Source organism: Mirounga leonina, unplaced genomic scaffold (genome assembly GCF_011800145.1).
Source record: "Mirounga leonina isolate KUSES-001 unplaced genomic scaffold, KU_Mleo_1.0 Mir_173, whole genome shotgun sequence".
NCBI classification, from domain to species: Eukaryota; Metazoa; Chordata; class Mammalia; order Carnivora; family Phocidae; genus Mirounga; species Mirounga leonina.
Window position 1 is genome coordinate 89638482 of NW_023270447.1, and position 26930 is coordinate 89665411.

Consider the following 26930-nt stretch of genomic DNA (forward strand, 5'->3'; position numbering starts at 1 on the left):
TGGGGGGCCTGGGCCGGGCTGTTTGGGACAGGATGCTCCCCGCACTGGGATGCGGCGTGGGGGACAAGGGAGGTGTCTCGGGGAACAGAGAGGACGACCCCCCAGGTGTGACCGTAGCCTCCCTGTCTGGTCCCGGTTGAACCTCCGGGACGCCGGCGGGGATTTGGGTCCGCGGGCAGCACGTGGTGGACCCCGGCCGCCGCGTCCCGCCCTCGGCGGCGCGGGGACGCAGGGCGCAGGCGCGCGGCTGCGACGCGCGGGCGGCGGCAGCGCCCCTCCGGTCCGCCAGGGGCCGCTGTGGCGCAGCCGGGCTGGCCCGCGCGGTCGCGGCCGCGGCTCGCTGGTCCCTCTTGGGCACGGCCTTGCCGGTTTGGCGGGGTGAAAGGTTGCGAAGATGGCGACGGCCTTGAGCGAGGAGGAGCTGGACAATGAAGACTATTACTCGTTGCTGAACGTGCGCAGGGAGGTGAGGCTTGCGGCGGGACGCCGTCTGGGCGCAGGCCGTGCCCGGTGGTCCGGGAGGGTCGGGCTGGCGGCCACCTCTCCGACCCCGCCGCGGGCGGCCGGGACCCGGCGCGGAGGCCGCGTGACCCCGCCCGACATGCGCGACCGCCAGCCGACCGGGCGGTCGCCACTGCCTCGACCCCTGCGCCGGGGGTGTGCCGGCCGGCCTCTGCCCCTGCTCCCGGCGGCCGGGGCGCCGCGTCCTGGCAAGGCCAGAGGCCCTGGTACCCACAAGACGGGAAGGGTTCCCGAGGTGGAGGCTACTGGAGTGGCGTTCCCGGCCCTCCAGGACCCGGTGCCTCGCCCGGCTCACAAACTTGCCTCGGCCGAGGGGCCGTGTCATCACCCCCGGCCGGCAGAATGGGAAACGGAGCCTCAGGCACCAAGGTCAAGGCCACGAGGGAACCTTCCCACGGTGTCTGTAGGGTTCCCGAGTATTCGTGGGGACGTCCCGCTGTTGACGTGAATCCAGGGCCAGAGGCACGTGTCTTGTGTCCTCCTCGCCCCTGAGCGGCTGTCCAGAAACTGAAGGAAGAGCCTCCCGTACCTGCAGCCTCAATTCGGAGGTCGCAGTTTAGGAAGAAGCTGTAAAGCCAGGAAAGCAGCGGTGCCCCAACCACGGCCTCAGCCTGCGCGCCCCTCTCCACACGCCAAGTGTTTGCACCCTGTTTGCTCACCCAGTAAAAGAGTCTCACTCTGTGACTGGCATGTGGTAGGGGCCCAGCAAGTTTCCTTTCTTGTTGACTAGTCCAGTTGACATCAGCGTGAAGGGCAGGAAGGCTTCCAAGGTCAGGTCATAAGGTGGATCGTTTATCTCCAAGCTGCTGGGTTTAGAGAACCTTTAATTCCATTTCAGTTTTCCCAGTGATCATAATTAGCCAAGTCTGACTGCTTTAGGCAAAGCCGGTCAAATATGTGTTGTCCGTAAGTGCTGGTGTGCATGGCGTCAGTGATAGCTAACATTTTTTGAGTACTGCTTTGTGCAGGGCCACAACGCGGAGTGAACATTTCCTATTACCTTACCTTGTATAATTCTCACCCCAGCCCCTAAGGTAAGTATTGCGATAACCCTTGATTTATAGCTGAGAAAACTGAGGCCGAGAGAGGTTAAGTAACTTGCTCAAAGTAAGACCAAGAGAAAGTGCAGCAACCTGAATTCAGCCCTCAGAAGTCTGACTGGAGCCTCAGCTCTTGACTTCTACACTCTGCTGCTATTACCAGACTACAGAGCTGCCAATTCTGGTATTGTGTCCTTGGCACCCACATAACAATTTCTATCAGCCACCTTGTATTAGGAAAGCATCCAGTGGACTATCTGGGGGAACTGCAAATCATGTTAGGGCTGCCATAGGTACCTGGAGGTTCTTGTAACTAAAAAACAGTGAGGCTTTGGGTAAATCACTTCTTTGGCCTTCAGTTCCTTTCCCTTTGAATGAAGCTGTTTGGCTAGTTACTAAGTTTTCTCCAATTCTTAGAAGCAAAGCAGTAAGTGAAACTGGCTTTTCTGAAAACCAGCCTTTCTTTTTTTTTTCTTTTTTCTTTTTTCTTTTTTTAAATTTTTTTAAAAGATTTTATTTATGGGGCACCTGGGTGGCTCAGCCAGTTAAGCATCTACCTTTGGCTCAGGTCATGATCCCAGGGTCCTGCTCATGCTCTCTCCATCTCTCTTTCTCTCTCTCTCTCTTTCTCTCTCAAATAAGTAGGTAAATAAATATCTTAAAGATTTCATTTATTTGAGAGACAGCAGGAGAGCAGAGGAAGAGGGAGAAGCAGACTCCCCGCTGATCACGGAGCCCGCTGCCTGGGCTGGATCCTAGGTCCCTGGGATCACAACCTGAGCTGAAGGCAGACACTTAGCCGACTGAGCCACCCAGGCACCCTTGAAACCAGCCTTACTTACCACTCATTTATAGTCTGGGTTATCAGTAATTGAGCAGTAATTTACCCATATACCAGGTTTACTGAATCTTAGGCAGGTGCGTATGATCAAAAAGATCTAGAATAATAGGCTTGGCCAGAGTCCTCAGTAAACATTAGTCAAAGGTATACCCTTGAAACTGCTGGAATCTTAAGACTTGTCATTTTTATTGGACTGATGAATGGGAACCAAAGAAATATTTCTTTTAAAAAATCTTACTTTTCCCAATGAGTAATGGCACTTCTCATATTTATGGCTATGTGTGAAATCCCTATAAAACATGTTCTCTCGCTGAAGTCACTTTGCGTTCTCTTTGTCAACAAAGTCAGTGTGAAATGTTAGGGTGTGCAGCTTTTTTTTTTTTTTTTTTTTTTAGATTTTATTTATTTATTCATGAGAGACAGAGAGAGAGAGAGGCAGAGGAAGAAGCAGGCTCCAAGGAGCAGGGAGCCCGATGCGGGACTCGATCCCAGGACCCTGAGATCATGACCTGAGCCGAAGGCAGACGCTTAACCATCTGAGCCACCCAGGCGCCCAGGGTGTGCAGCTTTTATCTCAAGATTCTACTGGAAGAAAAGCTCGCAAGGTGATCTCTGGACTTGATATTTAATAGGATGGCGAGGTTCAGAAATCAGAAACCTGTAGTTGAAATAGCATGATTTAGTTGGAGAGTTATGGAAGTAGTATTAACTCTTACACCTGTTGATGTATTTGCTGTTAGTTCTATAGCTTGATGCCATTTAAGTTTACCTTAATGGTTAAGGAGGCAAGATCCCCTTCCTGCCAGTACTTCGGAGTACCTTCAAGAGAGTACCTTCAACACTGCGTTCAGGAAGTTCAGAGACTTTTCCTTAGAAATCTCAAATGGAAGTAACCTGACACAAAACCAGGAAGTTCTATTTAAAATTTTAAAAATTACAAGCCTAATGTATGGTTACAGTTGGAGTAATACAGAAATGTCAAAAATCAGGGGCGCCTGGGTGGCTCAGTTGGTTAAGCGACTGCCTTCGGCTCAGGTCATGATCCTGGAGTCCCGGGATCGAGTCCCGCATCGGGCTCCCTGCTCGGCAGGGAGTCTGCTTCTCCCTCTGACCCTCCTCCCTCTCATGCTCTCTGTCTCAAATAAATAAACAAATAAATAAATAAATAAATAAATAAATAAATAAATAATCTTAAAAAAAAAAAAAAGAAAGAAATGTCAAAAATCAGCTTACAAATCTCTTTTTCCAGGTTTTAAACTTCAAAATATCCCCTCATATTGTATTTCAGAGAGTGAAGCAGACAGCTAGACAGGACCAAATGCCTCTCTAAACAAGACTCTGATCTTTAATGATTCCCTTTCTCCACCGTTCTGGATTTCCTGTTTACAGAGTAGAGCTCTTGTCACACTGAGCAGACGGAGTAAGTTATCATTAACTGGGCACATTAAAACCAGATTGGCATCTCTGGTTTAGTGTAGTCAAATGTGTCATCAGGTGCCTAAAATCTAACTGATCTGAGATTTGAGATGATTTTCCAAAATTTATTTGGAGAAAGGATTCCTGACCAGTGAGTTTTTCTTGATCTTTATACGTTTTATAGACATTTTGATTGACACCTTCTAAACTGAATTTATTCCTAATTGATTCAAATTCCTACTTCATCAGTGTTGTATTACCATTAAAAGAAACTTTCATTTTTATGCATGACATTCAGCAGTGTTTATAACCCATTTTAAGATCTTTGGTCCCAATCAATTTAGTTTTAAAGGGGCCAGTCTCTTCAAGTTTTAAACACTTAAAAAGCATAGTTAAGTAAAAGATAAACTTAACGTGAAAAGGTTTTTTCCTTGCAATCCATATATGGAGGTCAGTATTCTGGGATTTTCATCCTCCCATGCCAGCCTTGAAACTAGAATTGCAAAATTGTCACCCACCAAGGAAAAGTTTCCCCAGAGTCCCAGCACTTTCATTCCTTCCCTGGTTTAGAGTACGTTGGTCTTTCCACAGTTTTTGGTTGTCTGGGTTTCTCTGGCTGGAGGTTACAGTCACAGAGTGGGACTAAACATTCAAGTTTGGACTGCAGATGGAATGGGCTGGAGCAGTAGAGGAAGGTCTACTAGCCACTGTCCGGATTGACCTAGGGGGACTTCACGCAGCCCAGCAACCAGGATGGCCTGGATGTCTGTAGAAGTTGAGTGTAGATGTTATCAGCCAAGCCAGGCACACACTTAGGTTCCTAAAGCAGCAAGATGCTGTGTGTTCACTCGTCTGTTGCTTATCTAACCTTGTGATGGACAGGTAATTTAATCTTAAGGAGAGATATCAAGATAGGTCGGAGAAGGTCGTTCCTTAAGTGAGTTTCCCATCAACTACATTATGTTCAAAGTTCAAAATTTATAACAGTGACTCTGCTTAAAACGTGTGCATTCAGCAGGTAGTATTAGGCCTTGGTTATCCAAAAACCGAACTTACGCACATGATCCCCTTCCTGAGGTGTCCCGTAAGTGAAGAGGCTGAGGAACAAGGTCACTAGGAGCAGGAGTCGCAGCCCACACTGCCCCTGGGTGACAAATCATTTAACCTCTTCAAGTCTCTGCTTATTCATGTGCTGCAGTACTTCCAGGTTACTGAGTAGGAGGCAACACTGTACAGCTTTGCAGCCAGAATGTCCTGTATCAGAAACTTTATGGGGCGGGGGCGCGGATATTGCCTCTGGGCCAGTAGTCCACCCTTTCTGCTTCCTGTTTTCTTTGACACTGAAATGCAGGGAACAGGCAGTAATGGATTAGGAACTTACTGTGAGCCAGGATGTTGTATATTGGAGCATTGCCGTGTAACGGGGATATGTATACACTGCCTTGTACTAGTAGATGTTCATTTAGTATTTATTGTTATTTCTTGAAATTTGATAAAGCATGAGGTTTTGCTTATTTTAAAAGACATACATGTACATAGAAAACTTTGGTAAACCTGATCCTGGCTAAATTTGCTATCCATCTGTTATATTAATAAAAAAACATAGTGCCAGAATTTATGCTAAGCGTCAGGTTATGAATTCCTAAAGGTTTCTTTTCTCTTTCTGTTCAAAATACTGAGTTTCTTATCTTCAAAAGACAGCTATCTCTCAGAACTCTGCTTCTGCAAAGTCATGAGTTTCGTGGGGAGGGCAGGGGGGAGGAGCTGAGCTCCCAGAAGGTGGAGCCAAGCTCAGGAGTAGTGGAGAAGGGATAGTCCCAAAGACGGTGAGTGTCTGAGGTAAAGGCAGAGTGGGACCCAGAGTTGTAACCCTTGTGAGCTGTCAGCTGCTAAGGGGCCAGGCAGGGAGGGGAGGACCTCCCTGATCAGAGGCCGAGCGACAAGACAGAGCACTGGGTCAGGAGGGTGCCAAGGTAGAGTTCAGGGAGGCTTCTGGTGGTATTGCTTCTGGGTGGGGAGGGAGTTCATAGGTTAGCCAGTTAGGTCCAAATGTCATTTTATAATATGATTAGCAAACACCATGAGGTTAAATTTTAAAATGTGTTTTCTTTAATGAACCATAAGCTAGTTATTACCTTTCTGCTTTGGACATTTTAAACAATTGCTTCTTGAAATTTTAATGCTCTAGTTCTGCATTATCTACCAAAATGCCTTTTTTTTTTTGCTTTGTTAAAGAGAATTCAGTTGATGGGACGCCTGGGTGGCTCAGTCGTTAAGCATCTGCCTTCGGCTCAGGTCATGATCCCAGTGTCCTGGGATCGAGCCCCGTATCGGGCTCCCTGCTCAGCGGGAAGCCTGCTTCTCTCTCTCCCTCTCCCACTCCCCCTGCCTGTGTTCCCTCTCTCGCTGTGTCTCTGTCAAAAAAATAAATAAAATCTTAAAAAAAAAAAAAAGAATTGAGAGCTTTTATATTTGCTGTGAGTTCAGTAGTAAACAATGGATAAGGAGAATAATGGGACGCACAACGTGTTTTGCTTGGCTGTGGAATTCTAGTGTTTACTTTTATTAAACTTTCATTTTGATTTTATTTATACCCTACCTTGTTCAAGAAAGGATTTAAGAGGGGCGCCTGGGTGGCTCAGATGGTTAAGCATCTGCCTTCGGCTTGGGTCATGATGGGATCGAGCCCCACATCGGGCTCCCTGCTCAGCGGAGAGCCTGCTTCTCCCTCTCCCTCTGCCTCTCTCCCTGCTCATGCTCTCTCTCTGTATCTCTGTGTCTCAAATGAATAAAAAAAAAAAAAAAAAAAAAAAACTTAAAAAAAAAAAAAAGAAAGGATTTAAGACAACTAACAGGGATGAATAAATAAAATAGCATAAAAGCTTAAAAGGGGGCACCAGGAGGGGAGAAGACCATTGGGAACACTGCTGCTTTATTACCGCCACTGTGGCCCACACTTTATAAAGCTCCCATTCCCTTGAAGGCGCTTGGAACCTCCTCCAAGTTCATCCCTGGTAGCTGGGTCCTGTTTGGCTCTTGGACTGTTGGAACCACTTCTGCATGCAACGTGTACACAGTGTCCCCTCCCTAGTTTGCAGGAGCCAGAACATTCTTCAGTAGTAAAATGCCAGCAGACCTCAACCACAAGAAGTCTGTATGAGTGGGCAGGATATAACAGATGGACATGGACGAGAGAAAGTATAAGGTCAGGCTTTTTGGAAAAAAATAAGCCAAGCTCTTTATGTGAAGATAGGATCTGAACCATCACTTCTGACCCAGAAAGGAACTGGGGCTCATTTTCCTCTAAGATGCTGGCCTTTTTATTTACTGTTGTGTCTCAAGGGCACCAAATACACATATGGACATGACCAGGAAGAGAAATGAAAACCAAATTGTACAATAGTCAGAAAATCTCTCCTCAGCCCTTGGAATGACCTCTGATCAGGAATCATTTCTGCTTCTTTGGCTCCTCTTCTCACATTCTGTCGTCAGCAGAAGTGGGCATGGAGGACAGGATTTCCCCCACCCCATAAACCGTGAAGGTGACCGGGGCCCGCCTTTTTCTTCGTTAGTATGTAGACTTCTGTCATTACTGATTGCCTAATCTTTTTTGGGGATTTATATTGCCATCTTGGGGGTAATGAGTTCTGTAAATTTTGTAAGTTTTTTCCTTCTATGTATGACAACTGACTTAGGTTACCTCTAGTTGTAGAAACTTGGAATTGTTTGATCAACCTCCTATTTAGCTTTTCTGACTTACTCATGATTTCTCTCTTAAGCCTACCTTCCAAAGCATAATCTAAAATGGCTGTAGGGGGCGCCTGGGTGGCTCAGTCAGTGGAGCGTCTGCCTTCGGCTCAGTTGGTGATCTCGGGGTCCTGGGATCAAACCAGGACCTTAGCGCTCAGCAGGGAGTCTGCTTGTCCCTCTGCCTCTGCTGCTCCCCCCCCCCCCATACTCACCCTCGCTCTCTCAAAGTACTTTTTTTTAAATAATAAAATGGCTGTAGGAGGTTGACTTTTCATGTAGCATGTCCACTTGACCCCTGTACTCCAGAAAGCTGTGGCAGTGCTCAGGGATTTTCTAGAAGGACAGCTGAAACCACTTAGCCCAGCACCTCCGTGGGAAACACCTATGCACCTTTGATGGCGATTATTTGGAAAGGCAGAGTTGATGGTGGAGCTTTGAAAGGGGTTGGCGGCTTAAAGAGTGAAGCCCTTGAAGTCAGGTTTGAGTTTGACTTCCTAGCAGCCTGATAGAGGCAAGCCACTTACCCTCTCTGAGCCCGTCTCTTCATCCATAAAATCCAGACAATAATTTCACTATCCTAGGGCTTTGGGGAAAATTAAGCAAGAATGCATGTAAGTGCTCAGCATAGTAATGGGCATGTTATTATGTAAAGTGAATGCCGGTATATTTTATTAGTATCATGAGCATAAAAGTTAATACGGAATGCTCTTATTGATTTGTCAGAGTTCTTCACACAGTTTGGATGAGCTCGCTGTGTGATAGATGCTTTGTGAGTACCTGCTCCTTCTCTGCAGCTTTTCACTCTGTGAACCGAGCTTTGGTCTGGACCGGGCCACACAGGCTAAACTTAATCTTCAGCTAGCTTTTGGGTCAGGGGGCCGTAGTCTGGAAAGTTCCCTCTCCCTCTCAGACCAGACTTTTAGTCTTTTTGATCCTCACTGTTTTTACCTGTGAGGTAAAATGGAGGCTTCGGTGCCGATCTCAAGGTGTTTTGAGTGTTAAAGCCTCAAATGGGAAAATACCAGCAGGAGCATTTTGTGTGGATGCATCTATGCTGCCACGACAGCCTTCAAGCCCCCTCAGCTTTGGCTTCTAGGATGATCTTTGTCCTCCTTCCTTGCCCTGCCAGGTACTCCTTCTCCATCCTCACAATTTCCCCAGGTTTGGGCCTCTTGAGCTTGGCTCTTTTTACAATCTCTTGCTTCTCCTGCATCTCCACCTGCCTTTGGATGTTGTACTTAGGTGTTCAGATTCACCTTTCGCCCCAAAGCCTGATGCTTTCAGTTTCTCCCCAACCCACACATCTGAGCCAGAACCCCAGATGTGCTCTTTGGTTTGTTTTCTCCATATGGGACTGAGCCCCTTTACATTGTCCCACAGACCCACCCAGCTCACAAAGGCTCCTCTTGACCCCCAGCCAACTCTGATCCTTTGTTTCCGCTTTGACTCCTGGGCCACCAACCAGCCCTCCTAACCTCAACCCTACGTTTCTGCCATAGTTTTCTCTAGGTCTCTCTGGTTTTGATTTTTGTCAGTTGTAGTCAAGCTGTACCAAATTAATATTAACAAACAGTACTGATCACATTATTTCCCTACCCAGAAACCTTTTGTGGCTTCCCGCTGACTATTGGGTAGAGGTCAAACTGCTCTATCCATTTTAAATCTTTTTTTTTTTTTTAAGATTTTATTTATTTATCCGACAGAGAGAGAGAGCACAAGCAGGGGGAGCAGCAGAGGCAGAGGGAGAAGCAGCCTCCCCGCCGAGCAGGGAGCCCGATGCGGGACTCAATCCCAGGACCCCGAGATCATAACCCGAGCCAAGGGCAGACGCTCAACTGACGGAGCCATCCAGGTGCCCCACCTGGATCCATGTTAATAAATTAGATGTTTAATGTGTTTTCTGCCTACCTTATGATGACGTTCTGCTTGCCTCCACTGCAAAGTAAGCATCATGTGGTCAGGGACCGCGGCTATCTGATTCACCACTATATCCCTTAGTACAGGGCCAGTGTTTGCTGAATGAATGAGCAGGTGGATGGATGTCCAAATTAATTTCCGGCCAGCGTCTTACTTAGACTCCTTTGCTCTTATGTCAGTTTGGTCAGTGTTCTCTCTCTGTCTCCAACACTGGCCTGTTCCTCAGGATGTTCTTTTCCCCTGAAAAGCCCCAGCCTATCTTGGACACCAAAGCAAATCAAAATCTACCTTTCGCATTCCCATTTAGATCCCTCCTCCTTCATGGAGTTTTCTTTCAATTCTGACTACCCTGAACTTATTTCTCCACCATTAATAGTAGCATTTTTGTCTTACTGTTTAGTTAAATCATGGGTTTTTTAGGGGAAACACACATATGCACACCTAGTTTGTAATCTTAATATTATATTTCTGTTGTACCTCCTGCGGTACTTAGAACAGGGCAGGCATTCAGTAAATGTACTGACTGGAAGAGTTAAGTATTTGCTAACATCACACCCACCTTGTCCAGGTGCTTTTTACTTTGTGGAATATCTGTGTTGAAGATCACTTTGCAATTTTGGCAACAAATCATTCTAGAGGAATTTATTGGTAGGAGTTTATCAGTTGTCATTTGGTAAGTCTAAATTTTTACTTGTCAAAATTGTTCAAAGTCAGATACAAGAGGAAGAGAGCAAATTCAAATGTATGCCTTTATGCTCACTCTCGGAGTAAGCTAAGGTGCGCAGAGACCGGGGACGGTGCTGGAAGAGAGGGCTTGCCCTGCTGGGCTTGTCCTTTTTCATCTGGCAGGCATTCTGTTCCTCTTCAGTTTTTTACTGCAGTGGGAGAAGGTTACTTGTTTATCACCTTTTGTACTAGCATCAGTAATATTAGTAAAAAGTAAATACGTTTCAAATGGATTAGATTTGTTTTTGTCGTTTTTTTCCGTCAGAGCTGAATGTTTAGGATAGGCTACATAGGTTAGTCTCACAAATCTTGTTCTACTTGAGATGCTCCTTACAATGATGGGTCAGGCAGAACGAGTTAGTACAGTCTGCCCTGTGCTCGAGGTTGAGGGTGAGTCTGCGTACATTGTCGGAGTCTTGCCGTTTGCACATCAACCCCAGCTTATTTCCAGATCCTCCAAAGATGTTCCACATGAAAATGAACATTGTAGAAGGCTGTGTTGAGCAGGGAAAATGGCATCAAAAGATGGCAGGGCTGTGTGTGAGAGAGGTTTTATTGTGTGAAGCTTCAAACTGTGCAGTGGGAACCTTTTCAAAATGAAGGAGGAAGTTTTTCCAAGTCCAGTTTAGTGCCTGATGAGCACATGCCTTGGTCTCCTCAGTGACACCAAGTAATCTGTAACACCCCTCCTCGTCATGAAACAGCTCTTACTCAGCACAAAGCACCCATGCTGTCTTGGTGTTAATTCGCTCTGAAATCTGCTGTTTCCTTTAAATTGTATGAGCACCAAGTATCATAAAAAATTACAGGTTTTATTAGCTGATACAGTTTATTTCAGATTGTCATGGAACAATCAACAATGTAATGAATCGTCAATTGTGGTAATTAGGCAAACTTCCCAAAATCCAATTGAACATAGTTTGTGGAGCTTTCCTGAAATACGGCAGTGTAGAGACAGCCTGGAAGTTTGAGCTGGAAAGTATGGGCTTCAGCAGACCTAGTGGCTTTCCGATTCCTAAAATAGATGTAAGTATGACGTGTAAGTTGCTGCTTGCAAGCTCTATCAGGTCTTCAAAGTACAGAATTAAATATTATCGTGTTAGTTTTAAGTGCTGTGCACTGAACATTATTGGTTCTTTGTTGTCCAGCCCATGGTAGGGCTGTACTTCCTGGTCTCCCAGTGGTTGAGTGAGGCCCTGGGACTAGTTCTAGCCAACGATATGCATGGAAGTGATATGTATCCTGCTCAGGCCGAAGCATTTATTTATTTATTTTTTAAGATTTTATTTATTTGAGAGAGAATGAGAGAACACGAGAGAGGGGAGGGTCAGAGGGAGAAGCAGGGAGCCTGATGTGGGACTCGATCCCAGGACCCCTGGGATCATGACCTGAGCAGAAGGCAGCTGCTTAACAGGCTGAGCCACCCAGGCGCCCCTCAGGCTGAAGCGTTTAAATGTTGGTGTGAGCCAGAGAGGGTCTGCTCCTGCCCTTCCCTCTCTGCCTTGGCTACTGGCAGTGGTTCAGAGGTGGCTGCTCTTTGAAACTTGGGACCTGAGGACACGGCCAACTGAGTACCAGCTGACCTAAGATGGCCATGTAAAAGGAGAAATAAACCTATGTGATTTTTGAATTGTTTGGTAACACAATATGATCAAACCCAGTAATTCTCACACTTCTTGATGTCAGGACCCCTTTACATTTTTTAATTCTTGAACTTTTGTTTACTTGGGTTATAACTATTGACTTTGATTAAAAATTAAAACTCAATAATTGACAAAATGTTGTAAAATAAAACAGAGTGTACTTGTATTTCAGTTTCAGTACGGCATAAGGAAGACTGAAGGATTTCAAAATAGCTATGTATTGAAAAAATAATGGTACAGATATACAGACATCACAGCAGATAGAACAAAAAGTAGTGAGCAACCACACAGTGAAAGAACTGAGAACCAGTTGAATTAATCTCTGAAATCTATTTATGCTGTAAAACTGCCACCTAAGAAATGACTAGCAAACATAATGTATAAGTACACATTCCATTAGCCATCGGAGCAGTGATGTCATCACATGCCCTATAGCCTTGAGAAAATCCCCCTGTACGCGTGACAGAATGAGAAAAAGGCAAGTAATAGCTCCGTGTTATTTGTTTTACTGAAAATAGTTTTGACCTGTGGACCTCCTAAAAAGGTTCAGACTCCCAGGGGGCCCCACACCACACCCTGAGAACCACTGACCAGCATAATCACAGTTCAGACATGCTGGTGTTCCTCACACGTTTTAGCTCACTTTGTTAAATGAAGGTAGGAAATAAAAGCAGAGTGGCAGTATGCGCTTTGAGTGTGTCTGCCATCACGTTGATTACAGAGATGGTCTTCACTAGAATCTGGCTGAGTGAAAATGTAGCAGCTTCTTCGATGGCTTCATTATCGAAGGGAAGCAAATATGATGAAACTGGAGTCAGGCAATTCCAAGCATGATACCACAGCAGAGATCAGAAAAGGGACAATTTATAGGTTTGATTTTGTAAAAGCAGGAAATTTCTGTGTTTGCTCAAAGAAAAAAAACAAAAATCTAAAAAAAACACAATTTAAAAACTCAAAAGGAACATGCAGTATATTTATTTGATAAAAGATTCATATTTCCAATATATATAAAGAACTCTTGGAAATTAAAAAAAAAAAAGACTATCCTAATAGGAAAACAATACAAAGGAAACAAATGGGTTATTTCATAAAAGAAGTCTAAAATGTAAATAAGTACATGGAGAAATGTTCATCCTCAATAGTAAACAAATGCACTTTTTTTTTTTTTTTAAGATTTTATCCATTTATTTGACAGAGAACACAAGCAAGCAAAGCAACAGACAGAGGGAGAGAGAGAAGCAGGCTCCCCGCTGAGCAGAGAGCCTGACATGGGGCTCAATCCCAGGACCCTGGGATCATGACCTGAGGTGAAGGCATCTGCTTAACCAGCTGAGCCACCCAGGCACCCAACAAATGCAGTTTAAAATAGAGTACCCATTTTTTTCTACCATGTTGACAAAGATTGTTTTCTTTCTAATGGTAGCACTGAGTGTTGATGAGATGAGTGTGCTGGCCCACCCAGCCAGGAGACAGGATCATTCCCTGGAGAAACCGAACCAGGAAGGCTTCAGATCCTAGCCATAGACACGGTGGAGGAGGAGAATGGCACCCTTACAAAAGCAGGGAATATATGAGTGATTATATCCTGCATGGTGAGACTTCCAGCATTTTCCTTGTTCTCTACATCCTTCCCTGAAGAAACTGACCCATGGAAGAGAAAATACCACCAAATGAAACTTCCCAGTCTTCTCACAGGCATTTCACAAAGCAGCTCATCAGATGGCAAGGCCTGTTCACATAGAGCTTCCAGATAGCTCCCTATTATTTTACTGTTAGGTATAAATTGATAGCAAAGAACATAAATGTTTGAAGGAATGCTGCGATGTGAATTTCTACGATCGTGCAAACGGCAAAGAGAAATGAAGCAGGCAGACAGTGCAGGGAGTTTGAAAACTCAGTTGTTTTCAGAGAAATAAGATACTACATGTAAGAAATAACAAGGTGATACTTTTTTTTGAAAGATTTTATTTATGTATTTATTAGAGAGTGAGTGAGCACGAGTGGGGGGAGGGTCTCCCAGCTGAGTGCTGAGCCCCACACAGGGCTTGATCTCATGACCCTGAGATCATGACCTGAGCTGAGGCAATCAAGAATCGGCCGCTTAGCTGACTGAGCCACACAGGCACCCCTGTATATTATTTCTTTTAAAAGTATTACCTTGGGGGCGACTGGGTGGCTCAGTTGGTTAAGCGGCTGCCTTCGGCTCAGGTCATGATCCCAGGGTCCTGGGATCGAGTCCCACGTCGGGCTCCCTGCTCGGCAGGGAGTCTGCTTCTCCCTCTGACCCTACCCCCTCTTATGTGCTCTCTCTCTCTCTCATTCTCTCTAAAAAGAGAAAAAATAAATTAATTAATAATAAAAGTATTACCTTGTTCTGGGGCGCCTGGGTGGCTCAGTTGGTTAGGCATCTGACTGTTTTGGCTCAGGTCATGATCTCAGGGTCCTGGGATTGAGCCCTAAGACGGGCTCTGTGCTCAGCTGGGAGTCTCCTTAAGGATTCTCTCTTCCTCTGCCCCTCCCCTCACTTGCTCGCACTTAAATCTTTTAAAAAAATATGTAAACAAAAGACGATTTTGGAAATTAAAAGTAAAGATAGAAATAAAAATTCTGTAGAGGGGCTGGAAGATAAAGTTGAGGAAATCTCCATGAAAGTAAAATTTAAAAATTAGAAGACCATCTCTTACACATTAAAGTAAAATGAAAGTGAAGACATATTAATATGAGAAAAATTCTCAGAACTAAAAGATACGAGACTCTAGGAGGAAAGGGCCAGTTAAGTAACCAGCACGCTGAGTGGGAGAGAAAAGACCCGAACTAAGGGAGTCATTGGTTAGAGCATGCTAAAAGTTTCCAAACAGGTCACAAACAAAGGATTGGAAATTGGGATGACATTAACCTTTCTCAGCCATAGTAGTATAAGCTAGAAGACAATGAAACAAACAATACAGTAAAAACTCTGAAGAAAAAATATTTCCAAGCTAGGATTCTATCTCAGCCAACTATTTTATCAAGTATAAAGGCAGAATATAAGAACATTTTGAGGGGCCCGTCACTGGCTCAGTCAGTAGAGCATGTGACTCTTGATCTCAGGGTGCTGAGTTTGAGCCTCATGATGGGTGTAGAGCTTACTTTTAAAAAAAAGGAAAAACAGGGGCATCTGAGTGGCTCAGTCGTTAAGCGTCTGCCTTCGGCTCAGGTCATGGTTCCAGGGTCCTGGGATCGAGCCCCGCATCAGGCTCCCTGCTCAGTGTGAATCCTGCTTCTCCCTCTCCCACTCCCCCTGCTTGTGTTCCCACTCTCACTGTGTCTCTCTCTGTCAAATAAATAAAAAAAATCTTTAAAAAAATAAATAAAAATTTAAAAAAGGGAACATTTTGAGATATGTAAAGTCTAAAAAATGTTTCCTCCCAGCCAACCTTTGTAAAGGAAACTACTGGAGATTGAACTCTACTGAAATAAAAAGAAAACCAAGAAAGAGAAAGGGCATAGGATACCAAAAAGAAGAGACTGACCCAGGAAAGATACCCTGGAGGATGGTGACTGGGAAATCCTAGGATGAAGTTTGTTTAGCAAAGACCTAACATTTGACACAATGCAGAGATCTCTGGGAGGAATACCTCCCAGGAAAAACAACAACATGGAATTGTTGAACTATTTTGTATTTTTGTGTTGAAAAGAAGATTAGAAGTCTCTACTATAAGTAGTTTACTTGGAGGAATTGAAGCATCTGTGATAGATACATAGAAAGCTAAAGCAAATGGAAAAAATGAGGCAATTCTTAACTCTAGGAAAAATTAAAAATAGGAAAGAAATATAATCACAGTATACTGGTTCATTCAACTTTGAACTGTATTTACATAGTCATAATAAAAGTTAAATTTTTTTTTAAAGATTTTATTTATTTATTTGAGAGAGAAAGAATGAGAGAGAGCACATGAGAATGGGGAGGGTCAGAGGGAGAAGCAGACTCCCCGCCGAGCAGGGAGCCCGATGCGGGAGATGCGGGACTCAATCCCGGGACTCCAGGATCATGACCTGAGCCGAAGGCAGTCGCTTAACCAACTGAGCCACCCAGGCGCCCTAAAAGTGAAATTTTTATGTTGTATTCCTCTGAGGCACACTGTAGACATTTAGTCAACGTTTGTTTTTGTAAGTAAATAAATGATTAGAAAGTAGGAAAATAATTAAGTTTTTAAAAAGACATTGCAGGGGTGCCTGGGTGGCTCAGTCGTTAAGCATCTGCCTTCTGCTCAGGTCATGATTCCAGGGTCCTGGGATCGAGCCCCGCATCGGGCTCCCTGCTCCGCAGGAAACCTGCTTCTCCCTCTCCCACTCCCCCTGCTTGTGTTCCTGCTCTCACTCTCTCTCTCTGTCAAAAAAAAAAAAAAAAAAAAACTTTTAAAAGCAATTAAAAAAAATAAAAGACATTTCATATTGATTTGAATCAAAGTTGTGAAAACTATGTAGAAAGGAGGGGAAAGAAACAGAAGTGAAAGAACTAAATTCTCATAATAAGTAGATTAAACCTAAACTTTTAAAATTAAGGATACAGGGCGCCTGGGTGGCTCAGTTGGTTAAGCAACTGCCTTCGGCTCAGGTCATGATCCTGGAGTCCCGGGATCGAGTCCCGCATCGGGCTCCCTGCTCGGCGGGGAGTCTGCTTCTCCCTCTGACCCTCCTCCCTCTCATGCTCTCTGTCTCTCATTCTCTCTGTCTCAAATAAATAAATAAAATCTTAAAAAAAAAATAAAATAAAATTAAGGATACAAGTATAAGCATATGATTTAGAAATATAAATGAGGAGAATGCTGAGAGATTTTAAAGTACTTCTCACCTGAGGAGTGGGGATGAATGCCGTTTTGCTTGTAAGTCTAGTAGTTCCATTTATAAACTGTTTTATGTATCCCTTTGATAAAATTAAATTTTTAAATTTTAAAATAATTAAATGTTAGACACTTAATAGAGAGCAGTTCAGCAGACTAAAACGGAAATCTTACAGCCTTTAACCCAACAATTCTAGAAACTTATTTGCAAAAAGATAATCATGGGTGCACACACAGTTTTAGCTGTAGGGATGTCCACTCCAGCCTTTTGAAAACAAATGAAAATTGTTCATAGGGAATCCTTATATAAACTGTGATAATGCCATATTTGAAATATTATGCAGCCATTTAAGATGATGTAGAAAATATTTGATGACCAATAAAAGCCACAAAAACAGAACCTCACAAAGACCTTTAACTGAAAAGGGGGGGGATTATAAAATTCTATTACAGAAAAAACAAATTTTTATTTTAAAACGTTATGTATATTTTCCATTTTATCCATGAAGAATATGTATACTTTTCTAATAAAGGTTTTTTAAGGTAATTCCACTAGGAAAAACAGCCATTGACTCATTCCTTTAACCTATTTTGACGAGAAGAATTGGTGCCATTTTTGTCTCTATGCCAATGACAAAGCTTTTGTTCATATTTTTGAAAATGATGTTTATTTTGTTTCACATCCTCACCCACATTTAATATTCTCAGTCTTCTATTTTAGACATTCGAGTGGTTGTGTAGTAGTATTACTTTTGTTTTTAATTTGCACTTCCGTAATGACTAACAATATTGAATGTCTTTTCATGTACGTATTAGCCATTCCTATATTACCTTTGGCTGAAGTTTCCGTTTAAATCTTTTACTCATTATTTTATTGGGTTGTCTTCTTCAGTAAGAGCTCTTCATATGTTCTGGATACAAGTCTATCAGATACATATTTTACAAATATTTTTCTTTTATTCTGTATAGGAAATCTTTAACTCAGGGTTACAAGAATTATGTTTTTAGAAATTTTATGGTTTTAGTTTTCACATTTAAGTCTTTTTCATTTTGAGGGGTTTTTTTTCCAAAAAAATTTTTTTTAAGATTTTATTTATTTATTTGACAGAGAGAAAGAGCACAAGCAGGGGGAATGGCAGGCAGAAGGAGAGGAAGAAGCAGGCTCCCCACTGAGCAGAGAGCCAGACTTGGGGCTCGAGCCCAAGACATTGGGATCATGACCTGAGCCGGAGGCAGACGCTTAACCAACTGAGCCACCCAGGTGCCCCTCAGTTGTTTAAATTGTAAAATATGGGCGCCTGGGTGGCTCAGTTATTAAACGTCTGCCTTCGACTCAGGTCATAATCCTGGAGTCCCGGGATCGAGCCCTGCATTGGGCTCCCTGCTCGGCGGGAGGCCCGCTTCTCCCTCTCCCACTCCCCCTGCTTGTGTTCCCTCTCTCGCTGTGTCTCTCTTTGTCAAATAAATAAATAAAATCTTTATAAATAAATAAGTTGTAAAATACATGTAACAAAATTTACCATCTTACCCGATATTTACAGTTCCGTGGTATTAAGTACATACATAATGTTGTGCAACCATCATCACCATCTGTCTCCTGAAGTCTTTTCATCTTGCAAAACTGAAATTCTACCCATTACACAATAATTGTCTACTCCCCCACCCAAACTCTCTGGCAAGCATTATTCTGCTTTCTGTCTCTGATATTTTACTACTAGATACCTCATCTAAGTAGAATCATATAGTATTTATCATTTTGTGACTGGCTTATTTCACTTGGTATGTTATTTTCAGGGTTCATCCATGTTATAGCATGTGTCAGAATTCCCTGCCTTTTTAAGACTGAATATTCGATTGTATGTTTGTACCACATTCTGCTGATAAGCATTCATCTGTTGATGGACACTTGGTCTGCTTCCATGTTTTAGCTATTGTGAATAATACTGCTGTGAACACGGGTTTACAAATATCTGTTTGAGACCCTGCTTCCAATTCTTTTGGGTATATGCCCAGAAGTGGAATTGCTGAGTCATATGGCAAATCTGTTTTTATTTTTTTGAGGAATTACCACACTGTTTTCCATGAAAGCTATACCATTTTACATTCCCACCAACAGTGTTACATGGATTCCAGTTTCTTCACATCCTTATCAACACTTGTTATTATCTGTTTGTTTTATAATAGCATCCTAATGGGTGTGAAGTGGTATTTCATTGTGGCTTTGATTTGCATTTCCCTAATAATTAGTGATATGAGCATCCTTCATGTGCTTATTGGACATTATTGTATCTTCTCTGGGGAACTGTCTGTTCAAGTCCTTTGTCAATTTTTTAATTAGGTGGTTGGTTTTGTTGAGTTTTAAGTGTTCTTTATGTATTCTGGATATTAATTCCTTATTAGATAATATGATTTGCAAATATTTTCTCCCATTCTATAGATTGTTTTTTCACTTTCTTGATAGTATCCCTTGATTTATAGAAGTTCTTAGTTTTGAGAAGTTTAGTTTGTCTGTTTCTTCTTTTATTGTCTGTGCCTTTGATGTTATAACCAAGAAATCATTGCCAAATCCAATGTAATGAAAGTTTTGGCCTATGTTTTCTTCTAAGAGTTTTACACTTTAGCTCTTAACATTTAGGTCTTTCATCCATTTTTAGTGACTAAACTAATAAATGAATTCAGCGAAGTTACATGATATGAAGTCAACACAAAAATCAACTGCATCAGCTTTTATATATGGCGTTAAGTAAGGGTCCTACTCATTCTTTTACATGTGACTATCCAGTTTTCCCCAATACCATTTGTTGAAAAAACTGTCCTTTCCCTATTGAGTAGTCTTGGCACCTTGTCAAAAATCTTTTGACCATATATGTGAATGGGTATTAGTGGACCCTCTCTCGTGTTCTATTGGTCCACATATCTGTCTTTATTCTGGTACCACACTGTTTTGATTACTGTAGCTCTGTAGTAAGCTTTGACATAAGGAAATATGAATCCTCCAACTTTGTTCTTTTTCAAGATTATTTGGCTCTTTGGGATCCCTTGAGATTCCATGCAAATTCTAGGGTGGATTTTTCTATTTCTGCAAACACTGTCATTGGGATTTTGATAAGGATTGAATTGAATCTTTTAGTTGTTTTGGGTAGTATTGACACTTTAATTGTCTTCCAATACATTGATGTGGAATGTCTTTCTTTTTTTTTATGTCTTCTTTAAATCTTTCAGTGGTGTGTCATAGTTCTCATTATAAAAAATCTTTTACCTCTTTGGTTAATTACTAAGGTTTTTTTTTTTTTTATGCTATTGTACAAAGAACTATTTTCCTTAATATTCTTTCCAGATTGTTGATTTTTAGTGTATAGAAATGCAGCTCATTTGTGTGTGTTGACTTTGTATCCTGCAACTTTGCTGAATTCATTCATTAGTTCTAATAGGTTTTGTGTGGGGGGGGTGGGTGGAATTGTTCGTTTTCTTCATATAAGATCATACAATCTGGTAACAGAGTTTATATTACTTTCCAATTGCATGCCATTTATTTCTTTTTCTTATCTAGTTGCTCTGGCTAGGACTTCCAATACTACGTTGAATAGAAAAGCAGACATCCTTGTGTTGGTCCTGATCTTAGAGGAAAATGTTTCAGTCTTTCACCATTGAGTATGATGTTCACTGTAGATCTGTCTTCAGTTGTAAGAGCTCTTTATGGCTTTTATTATGCTGAGGTAGTTTCCTTCTGTTCCTAGTTTATTGAATGTTTTTACCACGATAGGGTGTTGAATTTTGTCAGATGCTTTTTCTGCATCAATTGAGATGATTGTATGGGATTCTTTCTTTCGTTCTCTTAGTGTAGTGTATTATATTGATTGATTTTTGCTGAACTATCCTTGCATTCCAGGAATAAATCCCACTCAATCATGGTGTATAATAATCCTTTTAGTCTGCTAAAGTCTGTTTGCTAGTGTTCTGTTGAGAATTTTTGCATCAGTGTTCATAATGGGTATTGGTCTGTAGTTTTCTTGTACTCTTTTTCTAGCTTTGGTATGCATTTGGAAGCGTTCCCTCCTCCTTGCTGTTTTGGAAAAGTTGGAGAAGGATTGCGATTAATTCTTTAAATTTCTAGTAGAATTCACCAGTGAAGCCATTAGGTCCAGGGCTTTTTTTGCTTTGTCAGGAAGTCTTTGATTACGGGGCGCCTGGGTGGCTCAGTCATTAAGCATCTGTCTTCGGCTCAGGTCATGATCCCAGGGTCCTGGAATCAAGCCCCGCATCGGGCTCCCTGCTCAGTGGGAAGCCTGCTTCTCCCTCTCCCACTCCCCCTGCTTGTGTTCCCTCTTTTGCTGTCTCTGTCTGTCAAATAAATAAAATCTTTAAAAAAAGGCTTTGATTAGTAATTAAATCTCCTTACTAATTATAGGTCTATTCAGATTTTGTTTATGATTTAGTCTTGGTAGGTTTTGTATTTCCAGGAGTTTGTCCATTTCATCTAGGTTTTCCAGTTTGTTGATGGACAATTAATTGTTCATAGTACTTTTTTATAACCCTTTTTCTATAGAATCACTAGTAATATCCCTACTTTCATTTCTGAGTTTAGTAATTTGAATCTTTTCTCTTTTTGTCCTTAGGCAAGCTAGTTAGAGATTTGTCAATTTAGTTGAAAAAAAATTGTTTGTTTGTTTTTTTTGAGAACCAACTTTTGGTTTCATTCATTTTCTGGGTTGCTTTTTTATTGTCTATTTTATTATCTCTGCTCTGATCTGTATTATTTCCTTCTGCTAGCTAGCTTTGAGTTCAATTTGTTCTTTTTCTAGTTCCTTAGTTATATATTGGGTCATTGTGATGAGGGAGCACAAGGCTGGCTGAAGACAAAGCATAAGCTGACACCCTGCAACCTCCTCCCACCCCCCACTCCTGGGTGGGACGTGTGTGACATTTTCCAGGAATCTCCCAGCTATCTTAATGTTAATGCCTTGCTAGAGGGAAAAAAACAACCTTAACTTGACAATGGCAAGGCCTCCAGTATCTTGTTGGTCCTCTTTAGCATATGAAAGTTCTTTTGAAATCTCCCTTTTTCCTTTAGGGCCACCGGGAGTGCCTGAGGAATGTCACCTATATCCCATGGTGGGGAGGGTTGTGGGGTGTCAGCTTCTGCTTTGTCCTCAGCTTGCTTTCTGTTCCCTCATCAGTTGATTTGTGATCTTTGCTGTTTTTTAATGTAAACATTTATAGCTATAAATTTCCCCCACACCATTGCTTTTACTGCATCCTCTAAGTTTCAGTATGTTTTATTTTTCTTTCATCTCTATTTTCTAATATCCCTCACAATCTCTTCTTAGTTATCTAAGAATGTGTCATTAAATTTCCACAAATGTGTGAATTTTCCAGTTATTTTTTTTAAGATTTTATTTATTTGAGAGAGAGAGAGAGCGTGAGCGCACAGAGGGAGATGGAGAGGGAGAAGCAGACTCCCTGCTGAGCAGGGTGCCCAATGAAGGACTCTATCCCGGGACCCTGGGATCATGACCTGAGCCAAAGGCTTAACCAACTGAGCCACCCAGGCGCCCCCAGTTTTCTTTCTGTTACTGATTTCTAACTCCATCCCATTGTAGTTGGAGAAGACACTTAGGACATCCATCTTTCTAAATCTGTTGAGACTTAATTGATGGCTGGACATATATCTTCTTGCTATATTGAACTTTTTATTGATACCCCCTAGCCCATTACCTTACTAAAATCACTTAGTAGCTTTTTAGGTTCTTTAAGACTTCCCACATACATGACATCCCATGTGCACACATCCCAATGCATGTTCTCTTGTCATGAGTAGAATATTCTGTACATGTCTATTAGATCTAGTTGGCTTAACATGTAGTCCACGTCCTCTGTTTCCTTCCTTTTGTCTGGTTATTCTCTACGTTATTGAAGGAAAATATTGAAATTTTACTATTATTGTAGAACTGTCTATTTTTCCTTTCAATTCTGTCCATTTTTGCTTCATATATTTTGACAATCTCTTATTAGGTAACAGTTGAACCTTGTATTGATACATGTATTGTCCTTCTTTGTTTCTTGTAAAGTTTTTTCGTTTAATGTCTGTTTTGTCTGATGTTAGTAGACCCGCCCCTGTCTTTTGGTTACTGTTTACAAGGAATGTTTTCCTGTCCTCTCACTCTTTGCTTGTTGGTGTGTTTGGTTCTAAAGTAAGTCTCCTGTGGGCAGCAAACAGCTGGGTCATTTTTTTTTTTTAATTCATCCTGCCAATCTCTTTTTTTATTGGAGAATTTAATCCATTGGCATTTAAAGTAGCTGTTGATAAGGAGGGCCTTATTTCTGCCATTTTGCTGTTTCCTTTCTATGCCCTGTATCTTTTTTTGTCCTTTAAGTTCCAAATTATGGTCTTTTGTGTTTAGCCAGTTTTTTATTTTAATTTTTTTTTTTGTTTTTTTTAATTCATGAGAGACAGAGCGAGAGAGAAAGGCAGAGGGAGAAGCAAGCTCCCAAGGAGCAGGGAGCCCGATGCGGGACTCGATCCCAGGACCCTGAGATCATGACCTGAGCCGAAGGCAGACGCTTAACCATCTGAGCCACCCAGGCGCCCTAGCCAGTTTTTTATAGTGAAACGTTTTAACTGCTTCTCGTTTCCTTTTTTTTTTTTTTTTTAGATTTTATTTATTTATTTGACAGAGAGACAGCGAGAGAGGGAACACCAGCAGGGGGAGTGGGAGAGGGAGAAGCACCGCTGAGCAGGGAGCCCAATGTGGGGCTCGATCCCAGGACCCTGGGATCATGACCCAAGTCGAACGCAGACGCTTAACGACTGAGCCACCCAGGCGCCCTTCATTTCCTTTCACATGTATTCTGTGATTTGTGGTTACATGTAACATCCTAACATTCTAACTGAATTTATACCAACCTAACTTCTGTAATGTAGGAAAACTCTGTTCCTATACGGCACTGTCCCACGTCTTTCAGTTATTGATGTCACAGAATTACATCTTTATACGTTGGGTGTCCAAAAGATAACCTAGAATTGTTTGGGGTTTTTTAAAGATTTATTTATTTTAGAGGTTGAGAGCGCACACACAAGTGGGAGGAGCAGAGGGAGAGGGAGAGAGAATCCCAAACATATTCCCTGCCAAGTTCAGAGCCCGACAGGGGCTCCATCCCACGACCCTGAGATCATGACCTGAGCTGAAACCAAGAGTCAGACACGCAGCCGACTGCGCCACCCAGGCACTCCATCTAGTAATTGTTTTTTGTAATGCTTTAGTTTCTTACATTATGTAGAAACAAAATGTGAAGTTACAAGCCAAAGTTACAAAGGACTAGCCTTTAGTCTAATAATTTTTTTTAACGTGTTAGTCACTTAAATTATTAAGAAAACAAAATGTGGCGTCAGTACCCGTTTTCACGGTAACACTAGCTTTTATAATTGCCCGTGGGTTTAACCTTTACTGAGACCTTTGCCTCTTAATATGGCTTTGAGTCACTGTCTAGTATCCTTTCGTTTCAACCTGCAGAGCTCCCTGGAGCATTTCCTGCTGGGCGAGTTTAGTGGTAATGAATTCCCTCAGCATTTGTTTATCTGTCTTTGTTTCTCTGAAGGTCTCCATGTGCCCCCTTCATATGACGCAAGGTAAGGGTCAAGGTTCATTTTTCTGTATATGTATGTTCCTTTCTTTCAGCATCATGTATTAAAAGGATATCTTTTCCCCATTGAACCACCTTGACATCTTTGTCAAAAACCACCTGGCTCTGTATGGGGGTCGATTTGTGGACTTGCCTTTGTGCTATTGACTTACACAGCTTTCACCAGTACCACACTGTCTCAATTCCCAGAGCCATGTAGTAAATCCTAAAACCCAGTCATGGGAGTCCGCCAGTTCTTTTTCAGCTATTTTGGCTAATAAAATAACTAGGAAAATTAAATTTATTTTTCTCCATATCCTTTGTTTTTCCACATGAATTTTAGAATTATCTTGTCAATTTCTACAGAAGAAGGCCTGCTGGGATTTTGGGTTGCATTGAATCTGTAGCTTGTTTTGGGAAAATGTGGCATCTTAATAATATTGACCCTTCTGGTCCATGAAGACGCTTTTATTCCTGTTGTTTCCAGGCTGTAGTTTCTGTCGGTACTGTGTTGGGTTGCCCGCAGACATGTCCTGCACACACTCGTTACATCCATCCCTAAGCAGTTCGTGTTTGTTGATGTACTCTACACAGTATTGTCTTTTTAAATTTCAGTTTTTAGATTGTAGAAATAAATTGATGTTTGCATATTGACCCTGTACTCCATGACCTTGCTATAACATCACTTAGTAGCTTTTTTTGTAGGGTCTTTATGATTTCCCATGTAAGTGATATCTGCAAATACAGAGTTTTACTTTTTCCTTTCTAATCTGTAAGCCTTTTGTTTCTGTGTCTTATTGCAGGGAATGTCATTTTTGTACCGTATAGCATCGAATCCAACCATTTTAACAGACCACTAAACTCTATGGTCAGGTCACAAAGGACCTTTTCACTGTGAGTTTTATGATCTATGAGGTTGAATTTATAATAGATTTACTTTACTTTACATTAAAAATAGAACCAGATGATTGAGATGATGAAACTTTTCAGACTTAAAAGCACAATACACCTGTTAATTTTATATAGGATTTTAGAAATGAGTATGCAACTGTAGGTTTCATTTTTAATGATATCACAGATTTTGAAATATCAGTACTTTTATGATAAAGAGTTTATCATTTATGAAATATCGACCCAGTGACCTTAGCTTTTGAGTTATGATGAAAGGCCCAATCTAACCTATTGAATGTAATATTTATTAAAAATGAAACTTCTCATTTCTATTACCTAATCAATAGCACATTAAGCCATTTATTAATATGATTACAGAAGGTCTTGCAGATTAGATATTCTACCCTCTTGTCATCTAGTTTAATTCTAACAACCAGGAAACAGCAGCCTAAGCTAGAAGTCAGCCAAATCTGTCTAATCGTGCACTTGTAACTTTTATGAGATGCTGGAAAGAACAATTAAAATTTGCCGAGAGAAAATAATCTGTAATTGCTGTTTAGGAAGGAGCAAGCCCCTTTTACATCATTACATAGGTAAACCTACCTGGAGAAGATCTATTTTATTTAGTTAACTATTATTTGCTTAAAACAATGAGGTTTGGTACAGGGGGCATATTGGCCAAGTGTGGCAAGAAATGCATTGCATGATTGATGTTGGCAGGGAAAGAAGCCAAGGGTAGGAGAAAGAAAGAAGATTTGCGAACACGGGAATGTGGACACACATCTCTTCTATGGAGTCTCGTGTTTTTTACTGAAACAGAGTATACATCTGCAAGAGGGCACATGTCGTAAGCATACAGCTCAGTGAATTTTCACAAACAGGGACTGCTTCACAAATGAGTGTTCCTGCTACCCCGTGCCAGGGTGACGCCTTCTCTCTGATTTGTTCCGGTTTCGAGAGGTATCGAGCTTCACTTTGGGTTATGATAGCTGGAGTGATCAGATCCCTCCTGTGTGCACCGCATTTTTGAGCACTATACAGGTCTTACTTCATTTACTCCTCACAGTGACTTTGAGGAGAGAGGTACTACTTGTCCACAGTTGCAAGTTGAGAAAACAAGGAAAAGGTTTTACAAGAGCCACACTTGTAAGCTTGTGCTGTGTGTCGGGCACTCTACGAAGCCCTGTATGGTCACACACTCATTTCGTTGTCTCCCCATCCCTGAGAGTTGTCTCCTTTTGCAGGTGAGCAAGCACGCTAAGGGTCAGAAAGCTCATTTGCCCCCAAAGCCTGTGTTCTTCACCAATAAACTTGGAGGTCAGTGTGTCACCACAGAGGAAATCTTGTAGATGAGCAGATGGAGAGAAAGAGGGAAGGCAGCCAACTACCAATTGTTCGATAGTGTAATTTTCAGAGGCTGCACCAGAGAGAAGAAGGAAGAAAGACAGTAGTGCTAGAATGGGGCAGACATCTGCCTGATTTTTAGGGGCCAAGGGATGCTCAGTCAACAAGGTCTTCGACCCTCTCCAAGGAGCTGCTGATTTAAAACTGTGTGTTGTTGAGTCTCTGTCCAGACAAGCAGCGAAGGTCTGTGTCTGTTTTAAACCACAGGCTGAGGGGCTCACAGATGGCTCTGTCTTTTCTGGATAACAGATCATGTGAAGTCAGAGCTGGAAAGGCTCAGAGAGGTCAGCCAGCCAGCCACCTCCTCCCCAGAAGAAGCAGCTGTGGGCCTAGAGGT

The 26930-nt window shown here is 42.2% G+C and overlaps 1 protein-coding gene across 1 annotated transcript in view; it reads left to right on the forward strand.

The window, feature by feature from the left end:
* Positions 1-349: 349 nt before the first annotated feature.
* Positions 350-26930, forward strand: part of DNAJC11 (DnaJ heat shock protein family (Hsp40) member C11) — a 77074-nt gene continuing 50493 nt past the window's right edge. Inside the window, exon 1 of the mRNA XM_035019898.1 lies at positions 350-466. Coding sequence (XP_034875789.1) covers positions 395-466 — 72 coding nt within the window. The 5' untranslated portion in view covers positions 350-394. The remainder of the gene's footprint in view (positions 467-26930) is intronic.